The sequence below is a fragment of the Alosa alosa genome, chromosome 6 (assembly GCF_017589495.1).
Source record: "Alosa alosa isolate M-15738 ecotype Scorff River chromosome 6, AALO_Geno_1.1, whole genome shotgun sequence".
Classification (NCBI taxonomy): domain Eukaryota; kingdom Metazoa; phylum Chordata; class Actinopteri; order Clupeiformes; family Clupeidae; genus Alosa; species Alosa alosa.
This window is the reverse complement of record NC_063194.1, coordinates 5,228,602-5,249,783: the sequence shown is the minus strand read 5'-3', so window position 1 is coordinate 5,249,783 and position 21,182 is coordinate 5,228,602. Positions and strand designations below refer to the sequence as shown.

The following is a 21,182-nucleotide window of genomic DNA, read 5'->3' as shown; positions in this document are numbered from 1 at the left end:
TGTGTGAATGTCACTGGGGATTTGTGAGTCAAACTCCAGCTCTAAATGTTCGCGATCCCCGAGACGTTGGTGATTGGTTTTTATGGTTATGGTGATGATGCTCAGTAGATTAAACATTATAAGTTGTGTGTCTGCCTCTCTCCCAGTGAGCCATATTAAAATGCTAATCTCGACTTTTTCATGTGCTAGCCTTCGTTCCCCCTCATTAGGGAGCCTTACTTTGAGGCGTTAATGTCAGCAGCTAAACCAAGAGCATAGTCCTCTCTTTGTCCCAGTCCACAGACCCATCCACGCTAAACGGAGTAGCTGCGCTCATTGAACTTTGTAATGAAACCAATAACACATGTTTGTGTCTCATAAGTACAAACATACAATGTTCTTTTGTGTTGAAACTGTTAACCAAATGCTGATTATGTTCAGTTTTGTCTCGGTGACCAAATCAAATGTGAAAGCCATTCTGCGGTGTTGTTCGTCCGTTGTTCGTATCTACAGAATTTAGTCTGTTGATCGTTTGAGATCTGAGCCAGAGTGGTGTGGTGCGTTAGTCTCATTTTCCTAAAACAAAAGGACCATGGCTGGTTGCTCTCATTGACCAAACCCAGAGTCCAGTGACCCGTTCCTCGCTTTCCGGACATTTCCTGTTCTGCTGCCAAATGCCTGAACTCTGAGAGCGGCCACCTTCTCTGCTCCCTGGCATGCCCATGCCAGTCTGTGAACTTCACTGCCGCCATTATCTCCCTTCATTTTAAATTTTTTTTATCTTTGGGGCACTTTAGCTTTTTAATTTAGATTGGACAGTGAGTAGAAAGACATGGAAAAGAGAGAGAGAGAAAGATTGAGAGATTGGGAAAATGTCTGTGAGTCAGGCTGAAACCTGTGTCTCCAATGGGCGCTTGGACCCCTACATGGTAAAGGATGCTGCTGCTTAGCCTACCCCTCCGATCATCTCCTCTTCTTGTTATCCTGTTGCAACTTGAGTGTAAGGCCCAGGACTGTAGTATGCAGGCGGCTCAGAATGAAGGAGGTGGGATGTGACTGATGGTCTGCATGATCAGATGTTGTTCAGAATTGCAGCTCCCAAACACTGGATTAGTCAGGGACGTGGTCTGGCGGGGAGGGGGTGGTACCCAGGGATGGTGCAAGGCGGAGGTTGGCAGGGGTCCTGGCAGAGTGGAGGCAGCTTCAGCGCAGAGGAGGAGGGGGAGGAGGAGGAAGGGGTGTTGGCGAGGGACAGGGCAGAGCGCCCAGAGAGCTGCGTGGTGTCCAGCAGGTCTGCCTTGACCTCCAGTCAATTGTGAGACACGCTGCATACTCTGCAGTTACCCGTCAGGCAGTAATGGCACACAGTGGACAGTCCACTATCAAAATGTTCCTGAGCATTACTCTCAACTTCATCATCATCTTCATCATGTCATCATCAATATATTTTTCTTATATACCCATTCTTACCATTGGCATTGCATTGACATTTGCTTGTGTTTTGATAAAAAAGAACAAGATACCAGAATTTGGAAAGTCTTTTTTCCCTTACCTGCCATGAGTCCAGTCTTTATCCACCTGTGTGTGTGTGTGAGAGAGAGAGAGAGAGAAGATGGGACAGCCTTTATTTGCACCAGTATATTCCCCGCAGTGGCTGTGTACCCTGGCGGAACATTCTGAGGCAAACGGAACACTGGCCCACTTGGGAAGGTCACATGATCGCCAAGTGATGCTGTGAGCGTGTACCCTAGCTCTCCCTCTCTCTCTCTCTCTCTCTCTCTCTCTCTCTCTCTCCCTCTATTTCTGGAGTTCTCAGTAGAGCCATGTTTCTGTTCCCTACAATGCTCCCTCAGATGTCTCCCAGAGCATCTCTAATTCATGACGTTTCTCTTACTGAGGCCACTAGCAGAGCCGCACGTGAGTTTGTACGACTCCCTCTGTGTGTACAGCTAAAGCTCGCAAACATGGGGGACGAGTCCATAATGTTTGTTTTGAACAGTGCTCAGTGCTCTTATAGTGCTAGGCAGTGCGCTATCTAAAAGAGGGAGAACTCAGTGAGGGTTTTTAAAAATTTTTTTTTTTTTAAATAGAGTGTATTTATATAACTGAACTGAAAAAAGATTTAGACCACCACTGCTGATATGAATTAGGCCACCTCCTCTTAGCGCTGATGAAGATTCTGATGAGGGGAAACTGTATGTATGTATCCAAGTGTTTCAGACCTGTTTGCCACACCACACCCACATCCGTTGCCATTTCCCACAAGAGCCCAGTGAACACAGCCCAGTGAACAGCCATGGCCCAAAATGGCACTAGCAGCCATTTATCTTACACCGCGGGAATGAAGATAAACCTGCTGCTGAAATGGCTGTGCCCTTGCACCTTGTCTCCTTGGCTTTAGGATGGACACACAGAATGAGATTTATAGATCGCCCTGAATTTTAGTGTGGTGTGCACATTTAAAGACAAACTCTGGGATTTCTTCAACTTAGGCCCTCAATTGTTTGGCTTCCTTACTAATGCTAAAAAATAGCTGACCAAGAATAAATGTACAGCTTAATTAAACGTTATGAATTAAGCCAGTTATCCAGTAGCCTGGCGAGCCAGACCCACATTAAAATGTAGGGTCTGGGCACTCACCGTTCGCAGTGCTCAGTCCGAGGGGCGGGATAATCAGTTGTCTTTCAAATTCCCTCTGCACGCTAATGGGACTAATAGGATATTTGTTTTCAAGTAGCAGGGAATTCAAGCCAAACCGTTGCAACTCTGCCATCAATCATTATGTTAAGCCCACCAAACGACTCTATACACCCATTTCAATGTCCTGATTAAGTTTCGATTTCTGGAGCTCACAAGCCAACGGAGAGTTGCTAGACTAGCCCTGGCAGCAAATGTAATTTGCTGCCGCTAGGGGCGCGTCTAGATTTCTAGGCTAGTTATCCAGTACAATTAAGTGTGAAATACACTAAGGGTGATATATTATCAGCACTCTGAATATTCAGCAACATGCTATATGTAAGAAATGACAAAGTTGGTGTGTGTGTGTGTGTTCACGCAGTTTAGTCAGCCTATGCATCTCTTCATAGTAGCAGGCTAATGGCTCATTTCAATCCAAAAACCTGTTTTAGATCTGCCATATCCAAAATGTTTGAGTTATTTTCAGTCTGTTTATCATACTCTGTTTGCTTTGTAGGCTGTGAGGAAATCTTGAAAACAGCTCTGGGGACACCACACGTCAACTCCCATACATATGAGACGGACAATGGCTACTACTACCAGGTAAGGCAGGGGCGTCATCAGCACAAAATAACCTGTTTCCCCTAAATGACTTAATACCTCTGCTATCCAGTGGTCAATGGGAATGAGTCAGCTGGAAAAAGCAGTGTCTGTCTGTGTCTGAGAGGGAGGGGTGTGTGTGTGTGTGTGTGTGTGTGTGTGTGTGTGTGTGTGTGTGTGTGTGTGCGTGTGTGTGAGTGAGAGAGAGGTGTGTGTATGTGTGTGTGTGTGTGTGTCTGCTTGCCTGTGTCTGCAAAAGTGGGGTTGTTTGAAGCAAAGAGAGAGAGAGAGAGAGAGAAAGACTGTGTCTGTGTGTTGTCTATGAAAGCTATGTTTACATGTGGGCTTGGCTCAACTGCATACACACACACACACACACACACACACACACACACACACACACACACACACACACACACACACACACACGTCTCATCTGCATAAAGGTTGTTGACCGTACAGACTGGTTATAATGAGGAAAAATGGGGTGGCTGCCCCCCCCACCCCCAGATGGGCCTCACAACATTCCCACTGTCCCCAATGAAGATGGCTAGCTGTGGCCAGGGATTAGTAATGGCCAGTGATTCAGCTATTGTACGTGGAACAACTGAGGCCTGTGCGCCTGAAATGGAATGTGGCTAAAATGGAATTGTGTGTGGGAAGGGAAGCTCAGTGAGTCTCCGCCGCCTATGGAAACCAGTCTGCTGAGCACAGTATTGCTGTTTTAGATTTGGGGAGGTATTTTTGATACGGTTACTTCCCTCCTGTCTGTGTTCACTCAGGAAGGTCACTGGACTGGAACACAGTCATAACACAGCAGGTGTTTACAGGTGTGTGTGTGTGTGTGTGTGTGTGTTTTGTTTGGGTCAGTACAGTGTCAGCTGGTTGTAGGGAACATTTGGCTAGCATGGCCATGTGTAAAAGTGCATGTGTGTGTGTGTGTGTGTGTATGTGTGTGTGTGTGTGTGTGTGTGTGCGCATACACCACCAGTCTAAGCTGTGCTTCAACTCTCTGCTGTTTCTCATTTCCTCTGTTGGGTGCATGCTGAGGCTGCTTGTTCCCACCCAGGCAACGCTGGGCCTACATGGTAAGCTAACTTTCATCTTCACACAGGCTGAGGTGCAGTACTGTTGATGTAAACTGAGGCCAGTGGTCGTGGATGGTTGTCTGTCTGTAGGTATGGCTGGCTTATACAGAACTTGGGCTGGCTTGAACTGGCTTGAACTGAACTGACCAGCTGTTGGACTGGAGTCTGTCTCGCGGAGAGCAATACTGTGGTGGTAATGATTTAAAAGCAGTATTTCTCCATTCTGATCTAATACTGTATGTCTGCACAGATTCTCTCTCTCTCTCTCTCTCTCTGCCCCCCTTCTACTCTTTGTATGTGTGTGTGTATGTGTGTATGTGTGTGTGTGTGTGTGTGTGTGTGTGTGTGTGTGTGTGTGTGTGTGAGTGTTATCTGATGCAGGTGTTTCATTTCCTTTTGCCCTTTTGGGGGAGTTCTCTCTTCTCCATCTCCCCCATTGTGACAGGATTACCAAGCCTCTTGAACCCAGCAGGCCTTGTTGAAAGAACACTGCTACGTTGCAATACATTTTCCTCTGAAATCATGACATTTTATGAATAGCTTTATAAAATGTCATCTCAGGCCTGGATAAAGATGTCCTTTGGAGCAGTCTGTCTGACACATGCTGGCATTCGCACAGAGTGATTGATGGCTTGTGACAGCGATCTGTGTGACAAATGTGCAACATTGCTTCCCTGGGAAATTACCATAATGTACTCTAATGTACTGTTACGTATGGTCAGGAGCTTAGAAAGAATCCCGCACACTGACCATTCCGCAAGCAATTATTTATTTAGAATACAACGTTTCGGTCTTAGACCTTCATCAAGCCAATTTACCTGATGAAGGTCTAAGACCGAAACGTTGTATTCTAAATAAATAATTGCTTGCGGAATGGTCAGTGTGCGGGATTCTTTCTAAGCTCCTGATCTGCGACCTTAGGTCATATCCAATGCACCTGCCCGACAAAAGAGGAGTGCGAAAAGCCTTCCTAGATTACTGTTATGTGTGGTAAAATACTGCCCAAAACGGCAGTGGTCCTTATGGCCTGTGGCACGCAGACATTACATCCATGAAACAAAATTGGGTACACACATACAGAACATCATTGGGGCACATCCACCCACGCATCATGGCTGTTATCGTCAGCAGACCTGTCTGCTCAGCAGCACACTCACAGCCTGATATGGGAGTGCATGCATATGCATTTTTTTATGTGTGAGTGCACATTCATGGTTATCCCTTTAGAGCCCATATATTGTATTGTGTGTATGTTTACATGCACATACCGGTGTGTGTTTCCCGAATCTGAGAGAGAGAGAGTGTGTGTGTGTGTGTGTGTGTGTGAGAGAGAGAGATAGTATGTGTGTGTGTTTATAAGAGAGAGAGAAAGACACACACACATACACACACTTTCTCTCTCTCTCTCTTTCTCAATTAAATTCAATTCAATTTAATTCAATTCAATTCAAAGGCATTTGCATTGCCAAAGCAGTCATACTTAACAGTGTATAGACATTTATGAGTAACATACATAGATCTAAACTTATAACTTATAAAGTATCCATAGGTAATATAGGCGATAGAGGGTAAAATAAGGATGGAGGGCAAAGAAAAAAAAAACAATACAATACGATATACCCCTCCCCACACACACGCACACACACACGCACGCACAAACATACACATAGACCATACATGTAGACTAAAAAAAACAAAACATAAGACATTGTATATTTACATTACACAAGTGTCCCTCAGGTTATGGCATAATGATATATATTTTGCTGCCAAGGCAGCTGAAGGACCCTCTCCTGAGAGGAAAGCCATTTTTTCATTTTTGTTTAGCTCTTCGAAATTTGGGTAGGTGGTTTTAAATTTATGGTAAAAGAGTTTTCTTAATTCTTCATACTTTTCACAGTAATGAAGAAAGTGCTCCTCTGTCTCCACCTTCTCTGTCTGGCAGTGACCACATGTTCTTTCTTCTTTTGGCATCCAGGTCTTTCTATGCCTACCAGTTTCCACTGCAAGGGTGTGGTCACTGAGCCTGTACTTGGTCAGGATTTTCCTCTGCTTTTATAATCTCGTTTTAGGGTTAGATTGAATTTCATCCTACTTTGGCTTTTAGTTTGGTTTCTCCAATGTTCCAAATAATCTTCTTTTGCTTGTTTGATGGTTTTATTGACACAAATTTGTAGTTTGGAAGCAGAACTGGTCTGAGCGTATTGTTTGTTAGTTTTTGTTACTGAATTAGTGAGCTTCAGAACCAGCTGGCACAGGGGACTCTTTTCTGGGTTCAGTTCCTGGGTTTTTAATGCCTGAACTTGGAGTGTGTTTTTGGGACTAGATTTCAGGTGCATCCAGAATTTTAGGGATCTTTTTAGAATAGGTAAAGCCAATGGGTAACAGCCTAATTCTGCTCTACATTGTTGGGTGTTTTAGTTTGAACTTTCAATACAGTTCGGCAGAATTCGGCATGAATGGCTTCTGTAGGATGCTTGTCCCATGTAGAGTAGTTCTGTATACTGAGTGGACCCCAAACCTCACTTCCATATTGCACAATAGGCTGTATTATACTGTCAAACAGTTACTGACTGGTATATTTATACTGTAAATTTTGGATTTTATAGCATAGAGGGCTCTGTGGGCTTTTTCTTTTAGTGCATTCACTGCCATGCTGGAACTTCCTGATGCAGTAATGACCAGACCGAGGTAAGTATTATAATAATAATAATAATAATAATAATAATACATTTTATTTAGAGCGCCTTTCATGTCACCCAAGGTCACTTCACAAATAAACAAAAACAAAAAGGTTGTAAAATTATAGTCATCTCAAAAAAATAAATTAAAAGTAAAAGTAAAAATAAAAAAGTAAAAATCAGTCAGTCAGTCAGTCCATAAGCCATCTTGAAGAAATATGTTTTAGTGGTGCTTTTAAAGTCAGTAATTGAGTCACAATGTCTCATGTAGTCTGGCAGTGAATTCCACAGCTTGGGGGGTATGTAGCTGAAAGCCCTCTCTCCCTGGGTGCTGAGGTTCACATTAGGGACATGCAGTAGGCCTGCTGAGGAGGATCTCAGTGAGCGGGCAGGAGTGTAGACTTCTAGGAGGTCAGTGAGGTAGGTGGGGGTATAATTGTGTAGGGCCTTGTATGCCAGGAGTAGGACTTTGAAATGTATTCTGTAGGCAACTGGAAGCCAGTGCAGTTGCATCAGTAATGGTGTTACATGACTAGTGGATTTGGAGCCTATAATAATCCTTGCTGCAGAATTCTGAATTAGTTGGAGCCGATGGAGTAGCTTGTTAGGGATTCCGGACAAGATGGATTCGCATTTACAAGGACTTCTGCACTCTGCTGGGTGAGCGCTGGGCGAAGCCGTGCAAGGTTCCTTAGATGGAAAAAAGCACTTCGAGACATACTGTTTATGTGCGCACTAAATGAAAGTGTGTTGTCCAGTATGACACCAAGGCTCTTGACCTGGTTGGAGCAAGGGATGGTGCTGCCATCTATACAAAGGGTGAAAGGTTCCATCTTAGCAAGAGCTGATTTGGAGCCAACCACTAAGAGCTCAGTCTTACTGCTATTCAGCTTCAGGTAGTTTTGTGTCATCCACAAGTGTATGTCATGCAGGCAGGCAATAATTGCAGCTGGAGGAAGAGTGGCAGTAGGTTTTGTAGATAAGTAGAGCTGGGTGTCGTCAGCATAGCAGTGAAATTGAACACCATGTTGCCTGAGGATAGTGCCAAGTGGGAGGAGGTAGATAATAAACAACAGAGGGCCCAACACAGACCCCTGGGGTACCCCTCTTGTCACAACACTGCTCTCAGACTTGCAACTCTGTATTTGTACAAACTGTGTCCTTCCAGAGAGATAGGAGGTGAACCACTGGTGAACGCTGCCCCGCGACTCGATATTGGCTAAACGTTCCAGGAGAAGATGGTGGGAGATGGTGTCAAAGGCTGCACTGAGATCAAGGAGAATCAGAATGGAAATAAGTCCATCATCAGCTGCACAGAGGAGGTCATTAGTAATTTTAATCATGGCCGTTTCAGTACTGTGCATAGGACGAAATCCAGACTGGAATGGCTCGAAGAGGTCATTGTCCTTCAGGTGATCCTGGAGTTGAGTTGCCACTATCTTCTCAAGAACTTTGGAGAGAAAAGGCAAGTTGGAAATAGGCCTGTAATTGTTGAAGTTGTCAGAATCCAATCCAAGTTTTTTCAGTGTTGGTCTGACAATAGCAGTTTTAAAGGATGGTGGTACAGTGCCAGAGAGAAGAGAGGTGTGAAATATTGATGTAATCATCGGAGCAATAGATGGCAGGCAGCTCTTAACCAGGCTTGTTGGAAGAGGGTCCAGCTGACAGGTGGAGGAATTGCACTTTTTGATGAGGCCACAGATGGTACTTTCAGCAGGGAGACTGAATTCACGGAGTTCATTGATGGAAGGTGAGCCCAGAGTGCTCAGTGAGTATGATTGTTTCAACTGAGTAATGGAACATTCTAATTGTTGGTGGATTGCCTCAATTTTGGTATTGAAAAAGTTCAGGAAGGCGGAACAGCGTTCATCAGAGAGTTCCTGGTGGGTGATGTTATCAGGTGGCTTAAGGAGACCATTAACAGTAGAAAAGAGAGCCCTGGTGTTTCCTTGTCCTTCACTGATTATCTTTGCATAGTATGATGTTGCAGGTGTTCAGAATACATGTCTTTGTGTACATTAAGACCAGTCTTTTTTGACAGCCGCTCCAGGCGTTGGCCCAATGATTTCATATGCCGAAGTTCAGGTGTAAACCAAGGAGCAGAGTGCACAAATGAAACAGTTCGCGTTTTCATAGGAGCAAGTCTGTCAAGTGCTGTAGACATGCAGGCATTATAGTGGTCAACTAAATCCCCCAATGAAGTATTAAAAGCAGGGGAGGGATAAGTGGGAATTAGAGAAGTGAGTTCCTCTGGGTCCACCTTTTTAATGTTGCGATATGACATCACACGCTGAACCTTGGACTTCATGACAGGCAGATGGGTGTCAAACAGTACAGCTTTGTGGTCAGAGATGGGTAGTTCAGCAGTACTGATATTGACAGGCTTGATACCAGAGGAACAGACCAGATCTAAAATATGATAAGTATACTGCATTGTGTGCTCTAGGGTGAACATGTGTCTGTGTTCCTGGCTTTCTTTCGGAAAATCATGATTTTTGTCTTTTTTACTGTCAGGGCCCAGGTCTGGTAGTACTTCTCTAGCAGGTCTAGGTGCTGCCGTAGGCCCTGTTCTGTGGGCGACAGGAGCACAAGGTCGTCTGCAAAGAACAGGAATTTAACCTCTTTTTCCGGGGGCTGCAGACTGTTCCAACTGCACCACTAGTTCATTGATGTAGATGTTGAACAGAGTGGGACTCAGACTACAGCCTGCCTTACTCCACGTCTCTGTGGGAAGGGCTCCATTTGTTTTTAGCCAATTTTCACTCTGCATTTATTGTTTGAATACATTGACTTGATCACGTCATATGCTTTACCCCCTACACTACTTTCTAAAAGTTTGTAATATAATCCTTTGTGCCAAATAGAGTCAAATGCTTTTTTAAAGTCAATAAAGCAGGTAAATATTTTTCCGTTTTTTGTATTGACAAGGGTGTGTAATGTGTGATCTGTTGTGCGGAGATTTGGGAGAAAGCCAATATGATTTTTACTCACTAGTGTTTCTACTTACTTGTGTTCGATATAGAAGGTTTGAATTCTGTCATTCAAAATGCAACTAATATATATATATATATTTATTTATTTATTTATTTCTGTGTGTGTGTGTTTATAACATACAGAGAGAGAGAGTTGGTGTGTCTGTATGTGTTGATGATCGAGAGAGAGTGTGCGTGTGTGTGTGTGTGTGTGTGTGTCATGCTGCTCTAGTCTCTCTCACTCTCTCATTGGCCACCTTCTCAGATCTCAGATCTTCCTCCTCTAACTCTCAGTCCTGGGCAGCAGAGGGCCACTCGCTCGATCACTCGCTCGCTCTCACCAAGTGCTTTAATGGCCAGTGTCAGCAGGTTGATCCCCGGCCATTAGTTTTAGCCTCAGCAGAACGTAAATGTTTAAGCAGCGTAGCGCAGTCCAAGAGTGGCCTTTGATCACTGAGTCTTTAAGGAGAGTTACATAACATCTGCCACTGCAGTCGTAGTTAAGAGTACAGTCTCTGATTGGCTGAGGGTATAGAAGAAAATGCTCATCGTAGTGTTTTTTAACTAATGACAGATGCAGCTTTCACTACAACCTGCTTAGATAGATAGATAGATAGATAGACACTTTATTGATCCCCAAGGGGAAATTCAAGAATTTTTTTCTGTTTCTAGGAAGCTTAAAACACCATTCTTAAAGTATCAGTACAGAACAAATTGGGATATCGGAACATTTTTGATTTTAGGGTATCGCCAGATCAGATCTAACTCTGCAGTGTCACAGATACGTCTCAGTCAGCAGAGGTCATACAGTGCCTCACATGAAAGATGTGTTCATGGGTTCATAGCAACAGATCAATCTCACCTGATTGATTGGGCAAAGTCAATCAGGACAGGATGGTCCTCTCCCCTGGGGATAGTTTGTACAGCAAGCATCAAACTGCTGGCAAGGTCCCTGTTTTTGTTTTGCTACTGTGAAAGCTGATGCAGTATACAGTAAGTGATATGTTTACTAAACTTCTAGCATAGCCACCGCAGTCCACTCTCTCTTATGCCCAATTCGCATGAAAGATTCGAGACGAGACGCAACACATGTTCTAAAAAACTGGGTGGTTCACACCAGTGCAACGACTTGCACTAGACTAGAGCCAACGTTTCCACAACAAAAGTGACAATATGTCCAGTTGAACCATTTTAAAGGTTTTGGTTACATCTGTTTGCAAATTTGATGTACCAGCTGTTCTGTTGGCCTTAGGCTAATTAGTTTTTGGCAAAACTCGATAATGCATTTTAAAATATGCAATCACAGATGTAATAAACAACAGGCACTAACAAATATGGGGGTGATTATATTATTGTTAGTATAGTCTGCTTTTTGCATGACAGTTCCAACTCTAACTTTTTTTTGTTACTTACTGATTTGATTTACTTCAGTCTTGATGATTGAGTGTGTCTAGATAGCCTCATTTGCCTTTAGGACCACTCTTTTTTTCTCATCAACTGAAATCCAGGACCAGTGGAGAGATTTGAGAGAGCATAAAAAGAAGCTCTGTTTGGTGGTATTAATGGCACTTTAAGTTTGTTGACTTAAATCAACTGACATTTGGAGTTGAAGCTGTTGTTTCAGCGATTTCCACAAGGCAGTACTGCATTCTTTCCATAGGTGGCGTACTTGCACTATGTACCACATAACACCTGTGTATGACATTTTATATTTTTGTCAGTAGGGGGCGATATTGAACAAGAAATATTCTTCTCAACAAAGCACCACAAACCTTGTGCTTCCTGCCAAGTTATGAAGTTATTTCCTAGCTTGCGTGCTGAAATATAGACATTTTAATGACTGTGGTCATACTGGCCCAAATATTTTTAAATACTGAGGTCTGCATACTACCATAAATATACCCAATGTCAACCAATAAGTTTTGTGCTGAGAAATGGTTTATGTGCAGTTTGGCACTTGCCACGTGACAACCATTGTTAAAAGCATGGTTTCAATCAGTATCCCAGATAAATAAAGATTAAACTAGACTTGCATTGAACTCTTCTCTGGTGAGAGGCTAAACTGTCTCTAAGGTAGCTTGTGATCTCACCATTAGCTAACTATTCCCTAGTACTTAGTGTGTTTGAGTCAGTTGGGAGGTTGTATCTGTGACAAATGGAATTCAAAGACAGTGGTCTTTTATCCTTCAATTTTTAGAGAATATAATTAGATAAAAATGAAAACTGACTCATGCAAGAGATAGATGCCTCAGGTCTCGTCCTTTTCAAATGGCTGAGTTGTGTGGAACAGGAGTAACTTTAATGGCAGAAACTTTTTCACTTGCTCCAGCAGTAATTAAACGTGTGCCGAATAGTTCCCGAGTCAGACGAGCATTGGGCGCTGCGAGCGCTCGTCGTTATCAACCGGAGGAAGAGCAGAAGAGAGTGAAGCTGTACACAGTAATGAGATGACTCAAGCAGCAGGGTCAGAGGAAGTCACGCCATTCCCGTAAATCAAACTAATATAATTTTTATTTTTTATTTTATTATGCCATGGCATGTCCTCATAAAACTAATGATCTGAAGTATTCCAACATTGGATGGGAGTGCAGAAATGTTTTTCCTGTGCTCTTCACCATCTCTGATTCCAGCTAGAGCTTTTTTTTTTTTCCTTTTACTTTTTTCCTGTCGTTTATGTTCTGCCAGCATGTTTGAAAGGCTATGATCATCTGTGTTGTGGCCTCTCTATGTGCCAAGCCAGAAGACATACATAAGCAACAACATCTCTGACCACTGTTTCCAGAGAGGTTGCCTGTGTTCCGATTTCCATTTCCTAAATGATATAGCAGCATCAGGCGAGGGTGTTGACACAGAGATGGACACTGGCACAGTGGCCTCACCCCCCCTCCCTTAACCTCTCGTCTCCTCTCCTCACCCCTCCTCTCCTCCCCCTAATCTTTTTTTTCCTCTAACCTTTTGTCAACCTTTCCTAACCTCTTGTCTCCTTTCTTAACCCCATGTCCCCTCCTCTAACCCCTCCTCACTAGTCGTCTCCTTTCCTAACCTCTCGTCTCCTCCTCTAACCCCTCATCTCTTCCCCTCTTATATCATCCTCCTGTCCTCTCGGCATGGCAATGTGTCAGGCTGTCATCTCCTGTTGATGTTATCACTTGTAAAGGCGCACGTTGATGGCACACTGAAGCCCCCGCAGCACAGCGCTGTGCAGTGCAGCCTGGCGAATCCCCCAATCTTACCAACACTTAGAGACGCATGACTCATGTGTGGCTGGCTCTATCACTGTTTGTGCCTCCAGCGAAAGCCTGGTTACTCTCTCGGAGCAGTCATTTAAATGGAAATGTTACGGCATGAGCTTAGAGTTGTAATCTTTATAGCAAAATCTGTTTTGGTCGGGCTGGGAATGTTTGCTCCTTTTCTTATATTCATATTCTTGCTTAGAATGTCACTTTTCTTGTGTTGTTTCTTGTTCCTGTTGCTCTTTGGGTGAATTATGCATCGCTTATATATTACCATCAATGAGTCATGCTACCTAAAATGAGTTGGGGAGTTCGTCCCAGATCAACTCTTACAGGCGTATCATTGTGGCTGTACATGTGGATGTAGGTGTATGAATGAGCATGCAGGCATGTGTGTGTTGGTGAAGACATGTGATTGTGAAGAGGTGTGTGTAGGTGTCTGTGTCATTGTGGCTGTGCATGTGGGTGTAGGTGTATGCATGTGCATGTGTGAGTGTGTGTGTGAGTGTGAGTCCAGTCAGGCTTAGTCCTCCTGCTGCTGGTGTTCTCCCTGGTGCTAATCCAGCTCTGTTACAGGATGTCCATTCATTAGCCGTCCCCCCACTTCACTCTCTCTCTCTCTATCTCTCTCTCTGTGTCCCTTTGAAGCTCTGACCACATTTACAATGCGCACGCGCGTGTGTGTGCGCGTGTGTGTGTGTGTGTGTGTGTGTGTATGCGTGCGTGCGTGTGTTTAAAGGTGTAGATATAGGTGTGCGTGTGTCCTGAGGTTGACAAGGGAACAGGAGAACTGTTTAATGGAATAAGACATGGACTCCACCACTAACACCACCTGAGCTCTGCTGACAGAGTTGTATCTGAGCACATGACAAGGCCCTCTGAGAAGGCAGCAGTGTACACATTCTAAATTCTCTTCTCAATAATATGTTCTATTTAGGCTCCATACTAAAGACTAGGAATGAGCAGGCACAATATGGCTCAGTATGAGTCATATAATTACAAAGTCATAATTTATTAAGTCCTATTCATAAGGTACATCATTTATTAATGATAATATGGCAGTGATGGACCATTTAATTATGTCTTTATAATAAAGAGTCAAAGGTATAACTTTACATTGTGAGTCATAGTTTTCCTTTGACATGGAATTACTGTGCATTGCATTTCAAATAATTAAAAAATTGTATTACAAATTGTATCACAAAGACATGAATGCAACTTTGCCTGTTTGAAATCAGGTTTGGGCTTCACTGTAAAGACCCCTGAGGAAAGTATAGCAGTACATGCTGATAGCACTTTATGTTACTGCGCAAGTTGCTACAGTGTCCATGTCACATTCTGGTCCAAGTGCGCACGGGGAGCCGGGTTCGAGTCTGTCTCGGGTCATTTCCCAATTCCACCCCATCTCTCTCTCCCACTTGCCTCCTGTCACTGTCTTTACTGTCCTGTCTGATTAAAGACCCAAAAAGTACAGTATAAAAAAAAATTATTTTGTAGTTTGTGATTATGTTGTTCTTTCACCTTTTTGGAATGGCTTTAAAAGTGTGTATGAAGCCACAGGATGAATAACGAATATGAGTTTGACCCTTGAGTGAATTGCCGAGTGGGCAGTATGAGTGAACTGAGGGAAAGAAACTCACATGACATTCAGGCTCCTCAGAGGACACAGGGTATTCAGGGACAGATGATGAGATTTGTGAGAGACATATTGGTGTGTCTGTTAAGGGTTGAATGTGTATATGATTACATTTGTGGTGTGCTGTGGTGCATGTATCTGTCTGTTGTGTGTCTGCTATTGTTTTTGTGTGTGTGTGTGTGTGTGTGTGTGTGTGTGTGCGTGTGTGTGTGTGTGTGTGTGCGTGCGTGTGTGTGTGCGTGCATGCGTGTGTATGCGTGTGTGCATGCATGTCTGTGTGCGTGTGCGTGTGCGTGTGCGTGTGCGTGTGCGTGTGCGTGCGTGTGTGTGTGCGTGTATGTGTGTGTGTGTGTGTGTGAGAGAGAGTGTGTGTGCGTGGGCGACCATGACAGGCTCTCGGGGTGATTGACTCAGCAGCAGTACCGGTGGCGGTGCTTCACATTACTGCCTCATTTCAGGGCCATTTCCTTATCTGTCTCGCGTCTCTCACACCTCTCTGCCCTCCCTCCCTCTCTCCCTCCCTCTCTCCCTCTCTCCCTCTTTCGCTCCATCACCTTCTACTATCCCCTCCCTCTCTCCTCATCTTTTTTCTCACCTTTTTATTGGTCTCACAGCTCTTTTACCCTCTTTTTCCTCCCTCCTTCCTTTTCTCCTCCCCTCCCTCTCTCTTTCTCTCCCCTCCCTATCTCCTCATCTCCTCTTACCTTTTTTCTGTCTCACACCTCTTTTTTCTCTCCTCCCTCCTTCCCTTTCTCCCTCCCACAATCACCCTCTGCTTTCCCCTTCCTGTCTCCCTCCTTCCCTCTCTCCCTAACTCCCTTCACCTCCTCCCTCTGTGTCTCTACTTTCTTTTCTCTCCTCCCTCCTTTACACACTTTTATCCAGTATGTGTCCTTTTCTCCTTTTCCCTCCTCGCCTGGCTGCTCCTCTCTCTCTCCCTTTCATCTTTCCTCTCCTCTCCTCTCCTCTCTCTCATCCTTTCTCTCCTTTACTCTCTCATCTGTTCTCTCCTCTTCTCTCCTCTCATAATTTCTTTCCTCTACTCTCTCATCCTTTCTCTCCTCTCCTCTCTCTCATCCTTTCTCTCCTCTCCTCTCCTCTCTTCCTTTCTCTCCTCTATTCTCTCTCATCCTTTTTTCTTCTCTCCTCTCCTCTCTCATCCTTTCTCTCCTCTTCTCTCTCATCATTTCTCTCCTCTCCCCTTACACCTTTCATCTCTTTTTCTCTAGCCCTCCGCCATCTTTCTCTTCACCCCTGTTTTTATCTCCTCTCCTGTCGTCACTTCACCTCCCTCTCTCTCTCTCTCTCTCTTTCTCTCGCTCATTCTGTCTTAGCACATGCTGATCACTATCGCACTATCAAGATGGAAGGAGATTATTCTTCATTTGAATTCTCTCCTCTCCTCCTCCTCCTCTTGAGTGTTTCTCTCTCTCTCTCTCACTCTCACACACACACACTCTCTCTTTCTCGTCCTCTCCTTCTATTTGTCTTTGCCATGAAAGTGAAGATGTGACAGCAGAGGATCAACCCGTGAGGATGAGCACGCATGACAAATTTTGAAATCATCCGGAGGCTCAGTACTGTAAGAAAGCACCAGCAGAAGTAGCACATCTAAAAACGAAGCCTCATCGCCTTTAAGCCAAAATGTGTTTACACATAGCAGCAACTAGAGCTAGTCTGTGCAGATTGGATATGGGATAAGTACAGTACAGCTGTATATAGCAGTATAACCGCACTGAGTTAATTTGAAAGCCCCTTTTCCTGTAAATTATGAAGACATTTTAGCCTTGATATTCTTAGGCTATAGCCTTTCTGATTTGCCTTCCTCATAGGTACAGGGCTTTACTAATGAGACCTGTCTGTCACAAGGCATACCCTGATGCATCACCACCTGAGCTCAGCAGACAGGAGAGGATGATGACCGCTACCCCTGACAGATGGGAAGACAGAGAGAGAGACAGAGAGAGAGACAGAGAGATAGACAGACTTAAAGCAAGAAAAAGAGAGACAGAGACATAAAGAGAGAGAGAGAGAGAGAGAGAGAGAGAGAGAAATAGTTGCATGTCTGACAGGGATATGTTGGAGTAGTGTTGTGTAGAGTAGTGTATATGATGTATTGGTTTTGTGTAGTGTGTGATGTGTTTGTATCTGTAATGTATGATGGTGTGTAGCCAGTGAGTTTTGGGGTGTTTTGGCGTTCACCTTGAGTAACTGCTCAGTGACAGACGCTCACTAACACTGCGCATAGAGAGGAGGCTTAACTAATGAGGCCTGTCTCCCAGATTACACTGATGGATAACCATAAGACCTCCACCCAGAAGATGATGAGGGGTATCCAAGCACAAGAGAGGGAGGAAGAGAAGGAGAGGGAGAGAGAGAGAGAGACAGAGAGGATGATGAGGGGTATCCAAGCAAGAGAGAGAGAGAGAGAGAGAGAGAGAGAGAGAGAGAGAGAGAGAGAGAGAAGAGGGGCATCCAAGCATGAGAAAGAAAAGCAGAGAAGAGGGAAACAGAGAGAGAGACAGAGAATGATAAGGGGCATCCAAGAGAGGGAGAGAAGAGCGGCAGATAGAGAGGATGTTGAGGGGTATCCAAGCATGAGGGAGAGGGAAGGAGGGAGAGGAAGAACAAGACAGACAGACAGAGTGAGAAATGGAGACAGAGAGGTAGACTAGCAGAAGAGAGAGAGAGCATGTGGCACTATGACAGAGCTGGTGAGATGTAGTTGTATTCTGCACCCAAGGCACAAAAATGAGAAGGCTGTTTCAAATGTGCACAGCACTAACAGAACATAATGGAAAATAAGAGGAAGATGAGTTTTTCTGAACTGGAGAACGAGGGGGGAGAGAAGAGAAATGAAATCAGTCTCCTGATGATGTATGCACTCCATATATACGAGTGTTATGAATGTGTGTATATTTGTGTGTTTTTGTGTGGGATGTATAGAGAGTGGATAGGAATCACAATAATTATGTTGCATAAAATTACCACGCTCGAGCGAGCATGAGTCTCATCTGAGCAGGTCATTAAAGTGAGAATATTGCCTTCACCTTAGAGAGACTGCAGACAATGCTGCAATTAATATTGTTTACTAACGAAGCATAATTAGCTGGCAAACACTGATAGCTGTGCGTATATCAGAGGCTGCCTTCCTCAGAGTCAGCTCCTCCTTACCACTCCATGGCAGCCATGTTTGAGATTGTTCCGGAAGAAATGACCTTCAGTGTCTTTGAGAGACTCAGCTGCTGGGCAGGGGGCTTGGCTCTTGATCTCTTCTCGTTTCCCCCTCCTGTCCGCTTGTACGTCTGTATTTTTTCTCTCCTTTTCTTCTTCTCCTCGTCCTTTCCTCTCTCTCACCCTGTTCTCTCTGGTCCTCTCCTCCTCTCTGTGCTGACGGATGGACAGGGTTCCAGATGTCGAGTCTCCCTCGTCTTAAAACATAAGCGCTTGACATTTCTGTCTCGTTCACACTGGAACATTCCCCTACCACGCCCTATTCACACAGCCACTGATTTTTAGCAGTTAAGATATGCTACCGGATCTCTCACTTTCTTTCTCTCTCTCTCTCTCTCTCTCTCTCTCTCTCTCTCTCTCTCTCTCTCTCTCCCCCTCTCTCTCTCTCTCTCTCCCTCCATCTCTCTCTGTATTTCACACCCTTTGTGCTTCTTCACAGCTTCTTCTTTGCAGTGTGATGAAGCTTATTTTTGTTCTTCTGTCATTCTCTCCGCTTCTGCTCTCTCTGCTTTGCACTCATCTATTTTTCATACCTCTTTCACATAGCGTGAGTGGATTAACTGCTGTGGTATAGACTGTGAATACCTTTGTATGTGTATGTGGGTGTATGTGTGCGCGTGTGTGCGCGTACGTGTGTACACTGTGTGTGTTTATTGTGTGTATTGCAGTAGATGTGGGAATCAGTGTTTGTGTGTACGTGTAGCCAAGTGAGTGTCTGCGAGAGAAAAAAGGGATAGAGATCCAAAAAGCATGGAGGAATAAAAACATAAAACCCCTTCACAAATGCCACGCTCACTCCCTCTGTTTCTCTCTCTCTCACACACAGACATAAACTCTACCTCTGTCATTTTTTTCTTCATTATCATCGTGTCCTTTATCGCCATAAAACACTACTTCTTACATTTGTGTATTGGGATTCTTGTCTGTTATTTTTTAAGAAGTTAGTATCAACACATACACAATCACTACAAAACCCACTGGTTAAATAACTGTGTTCATTTATTCGCTCCCTGGTAATGGGCTCTTTTTTGCACTTGAGAGCCCTTTTGGTGCTGAGAGTGGGGGTAGAGCTGAGGTGGGTTATAGCTAAGGTGGGTGGTGAGGGATGAGGTGGGGTAGAGCTGAGGTGGGTTATAGCTAAGGTGGGTGGTGAGGGATGAGGTGGGGTAGAGCTGAGGTGGGTTATAGCTAAGGTGGGTGGTGAGGGATGAGGTGGGGTAGAGCTGAGGTGGGTTATAGCTAAGGTGGGTGGTGAGGGATGAGGTGGGGTAGAGCTGAGGTGGGTTATAGCTAAGGTGGGTGGTGAGGGATGAGGTGGGGTAGAGCTGAGGTGGGTGGTGAGGGATGAGGTGGGGTAGAGCTGAGGTGGGTGGTGAGGGATGAGGTGGGGTAGAGCTGAGGTGGGTTATAGCTAAGGTGGGTGGTGAGGGATGAGGTGGGGGTAGAGCTGAGGTGGGTGGTGAGGGATGAGGTGGGGTAGAGCTGAGGTGGGTGGTGAGGGATGAGGTGGGTTATAGCTAAGGTGGGTGGTGAGGGATGAGGTGGGGTAGAGCTGAGGTGGGTGGTGAGGGATGAGGTGGGGTAGAGCTGAGGTGGGTGGTGAGGGATGAGGTGGGGTAGAGCTGAGGTGGGTGGTGAGGGATGAGGTGGGGTAGAGCTGAGGTGGGTGGTGAGGGATGAGGTGGGGTAGAGCTGAGGTGGGTGGTGAGGGATAAGGCGATGTGGAGATGAAGACATCTGAGCTGTACCTTCACAGACGAGGGACACCACGCCGCACCACTCCATTTCACAGATGACTGGCCGCTACCTGACTCGTCCTTTAGAGACGGATAGAGATGAGCAGGCTGTGTGTGTGTGTGTGTGTGTGTGTGTGTGTGTGTGTGTGTGTGTGAGAGACAGACGTTTGTTCACCTTCTCCAGCTGAGTGAGTATCACTGTCTCGCTTTGCTCCACTGATGCCAGATTCATCTACCTGAGCTTGTGCCATCTGAGTGATGTGATGCAGCCAACCTGTCAGACGTCCCCTGCACATGAAGCAAGAGTGAATGACCAGTCACCAGTCTCCCAGCTGATGATGGAGAGGGGCTCTGCATCACATTCTTACCAGCACTATCAGCATCGATAAAGGGTAATTCCGCGCAAAACTGTCGCATCCATAACGCCAACACAATGCCATGGTATTTAGTTGGCGTTATGGATGTGACAGTTTTGAGTGGAATTGCCCTGAAGCACAATGAACAAGACAAGCAGAGCAAAGGAACATACAGTACCAGCAAACGCTCAGTGACCGTCTATAGTTATTTACTGGGGGTCAAATGGCAAGTTGGTAAAAAGTATGTTAATGTCCCCAGAAACATTCATCATGAAACTAAACAAATATAAAAAACAGTAAACAGTATGTAACAATTTGACACTTTTTGAGGTATGTTTTGTTGGCAAATACCAATTCGTTTTTGTATTTTCTTCAAATTCACTTTGATTATGTATGGTCAGGTGTAAGCACAGATGTAGACACCTATAGTTCCTGCAAGCTCCCCAGGCTAAGCACTATGTAGTTGTGGGGTTCGGATCGGACCACCCTGCGAAAATATAAAAAGAACCCTTTCACAGCATGATGTCACCAATAATACCACCGAAAGACACAAGTTAAGCTTATGGCAAGCTGTTATTCATGCCAAAGGGGCAGTTACCAAGTTTTTTACTACATTTTATGTAGTTTTAGAGCAAAAATCCTTTAGCTCCTTGAAGGTTTGTTTTAGTTTGGTTCTGTCTCTCCTTCCCTCTTTGAATATGGGGTCTGTGTGCTCCTGATGTGGGGTCTGTGTGCTCCTGATGACTCCTGGGTTTCTCCTGTAAGTGCTCTTAAATGGAGTCATAATTTCAGAGGCTAGAGACAGAGGAGGACATTGCCCCAAATCGATTGGTCAGTTGGTCTTTTTAAAGCCAAAAGAGATCACTGTGAGAGAGAGAGAGAGTGTGTGTGTGTGTGTGTGTGTGTGTGGTCCTGAAAGAATGCAGTGGCCCATGTTGCAGTTCAGCCCTTCCATAGATTTTTATACACTTCAGTCAGGACATTGGACAAA

The 21,182-nt window shown here is 44.7% G+C and overlaps 1 protein-coding gene across 1 annotated transcript in view; it reads left to right on the top strand.

The window, feature by feature from the left end:
* Positions 1-21,182, top strand: part of rab11fip4a (RAB11 family interacting protein 4 (class II) a) — a 69,933-nt gene that overhangs the window by 18,535 nt on the left and 30,216 nt on the right. The window contains exon 3 of the mRNA XM_048246528.1: positions 3,173-3,258. Within this exon, the coding sequence (XP_048102485.1) occupies positions 3,173-3,258 (86 nt within the window). The remainder of the gene's footprint in view (positions 1-3,172; positions 3,259-21,182) is intronic.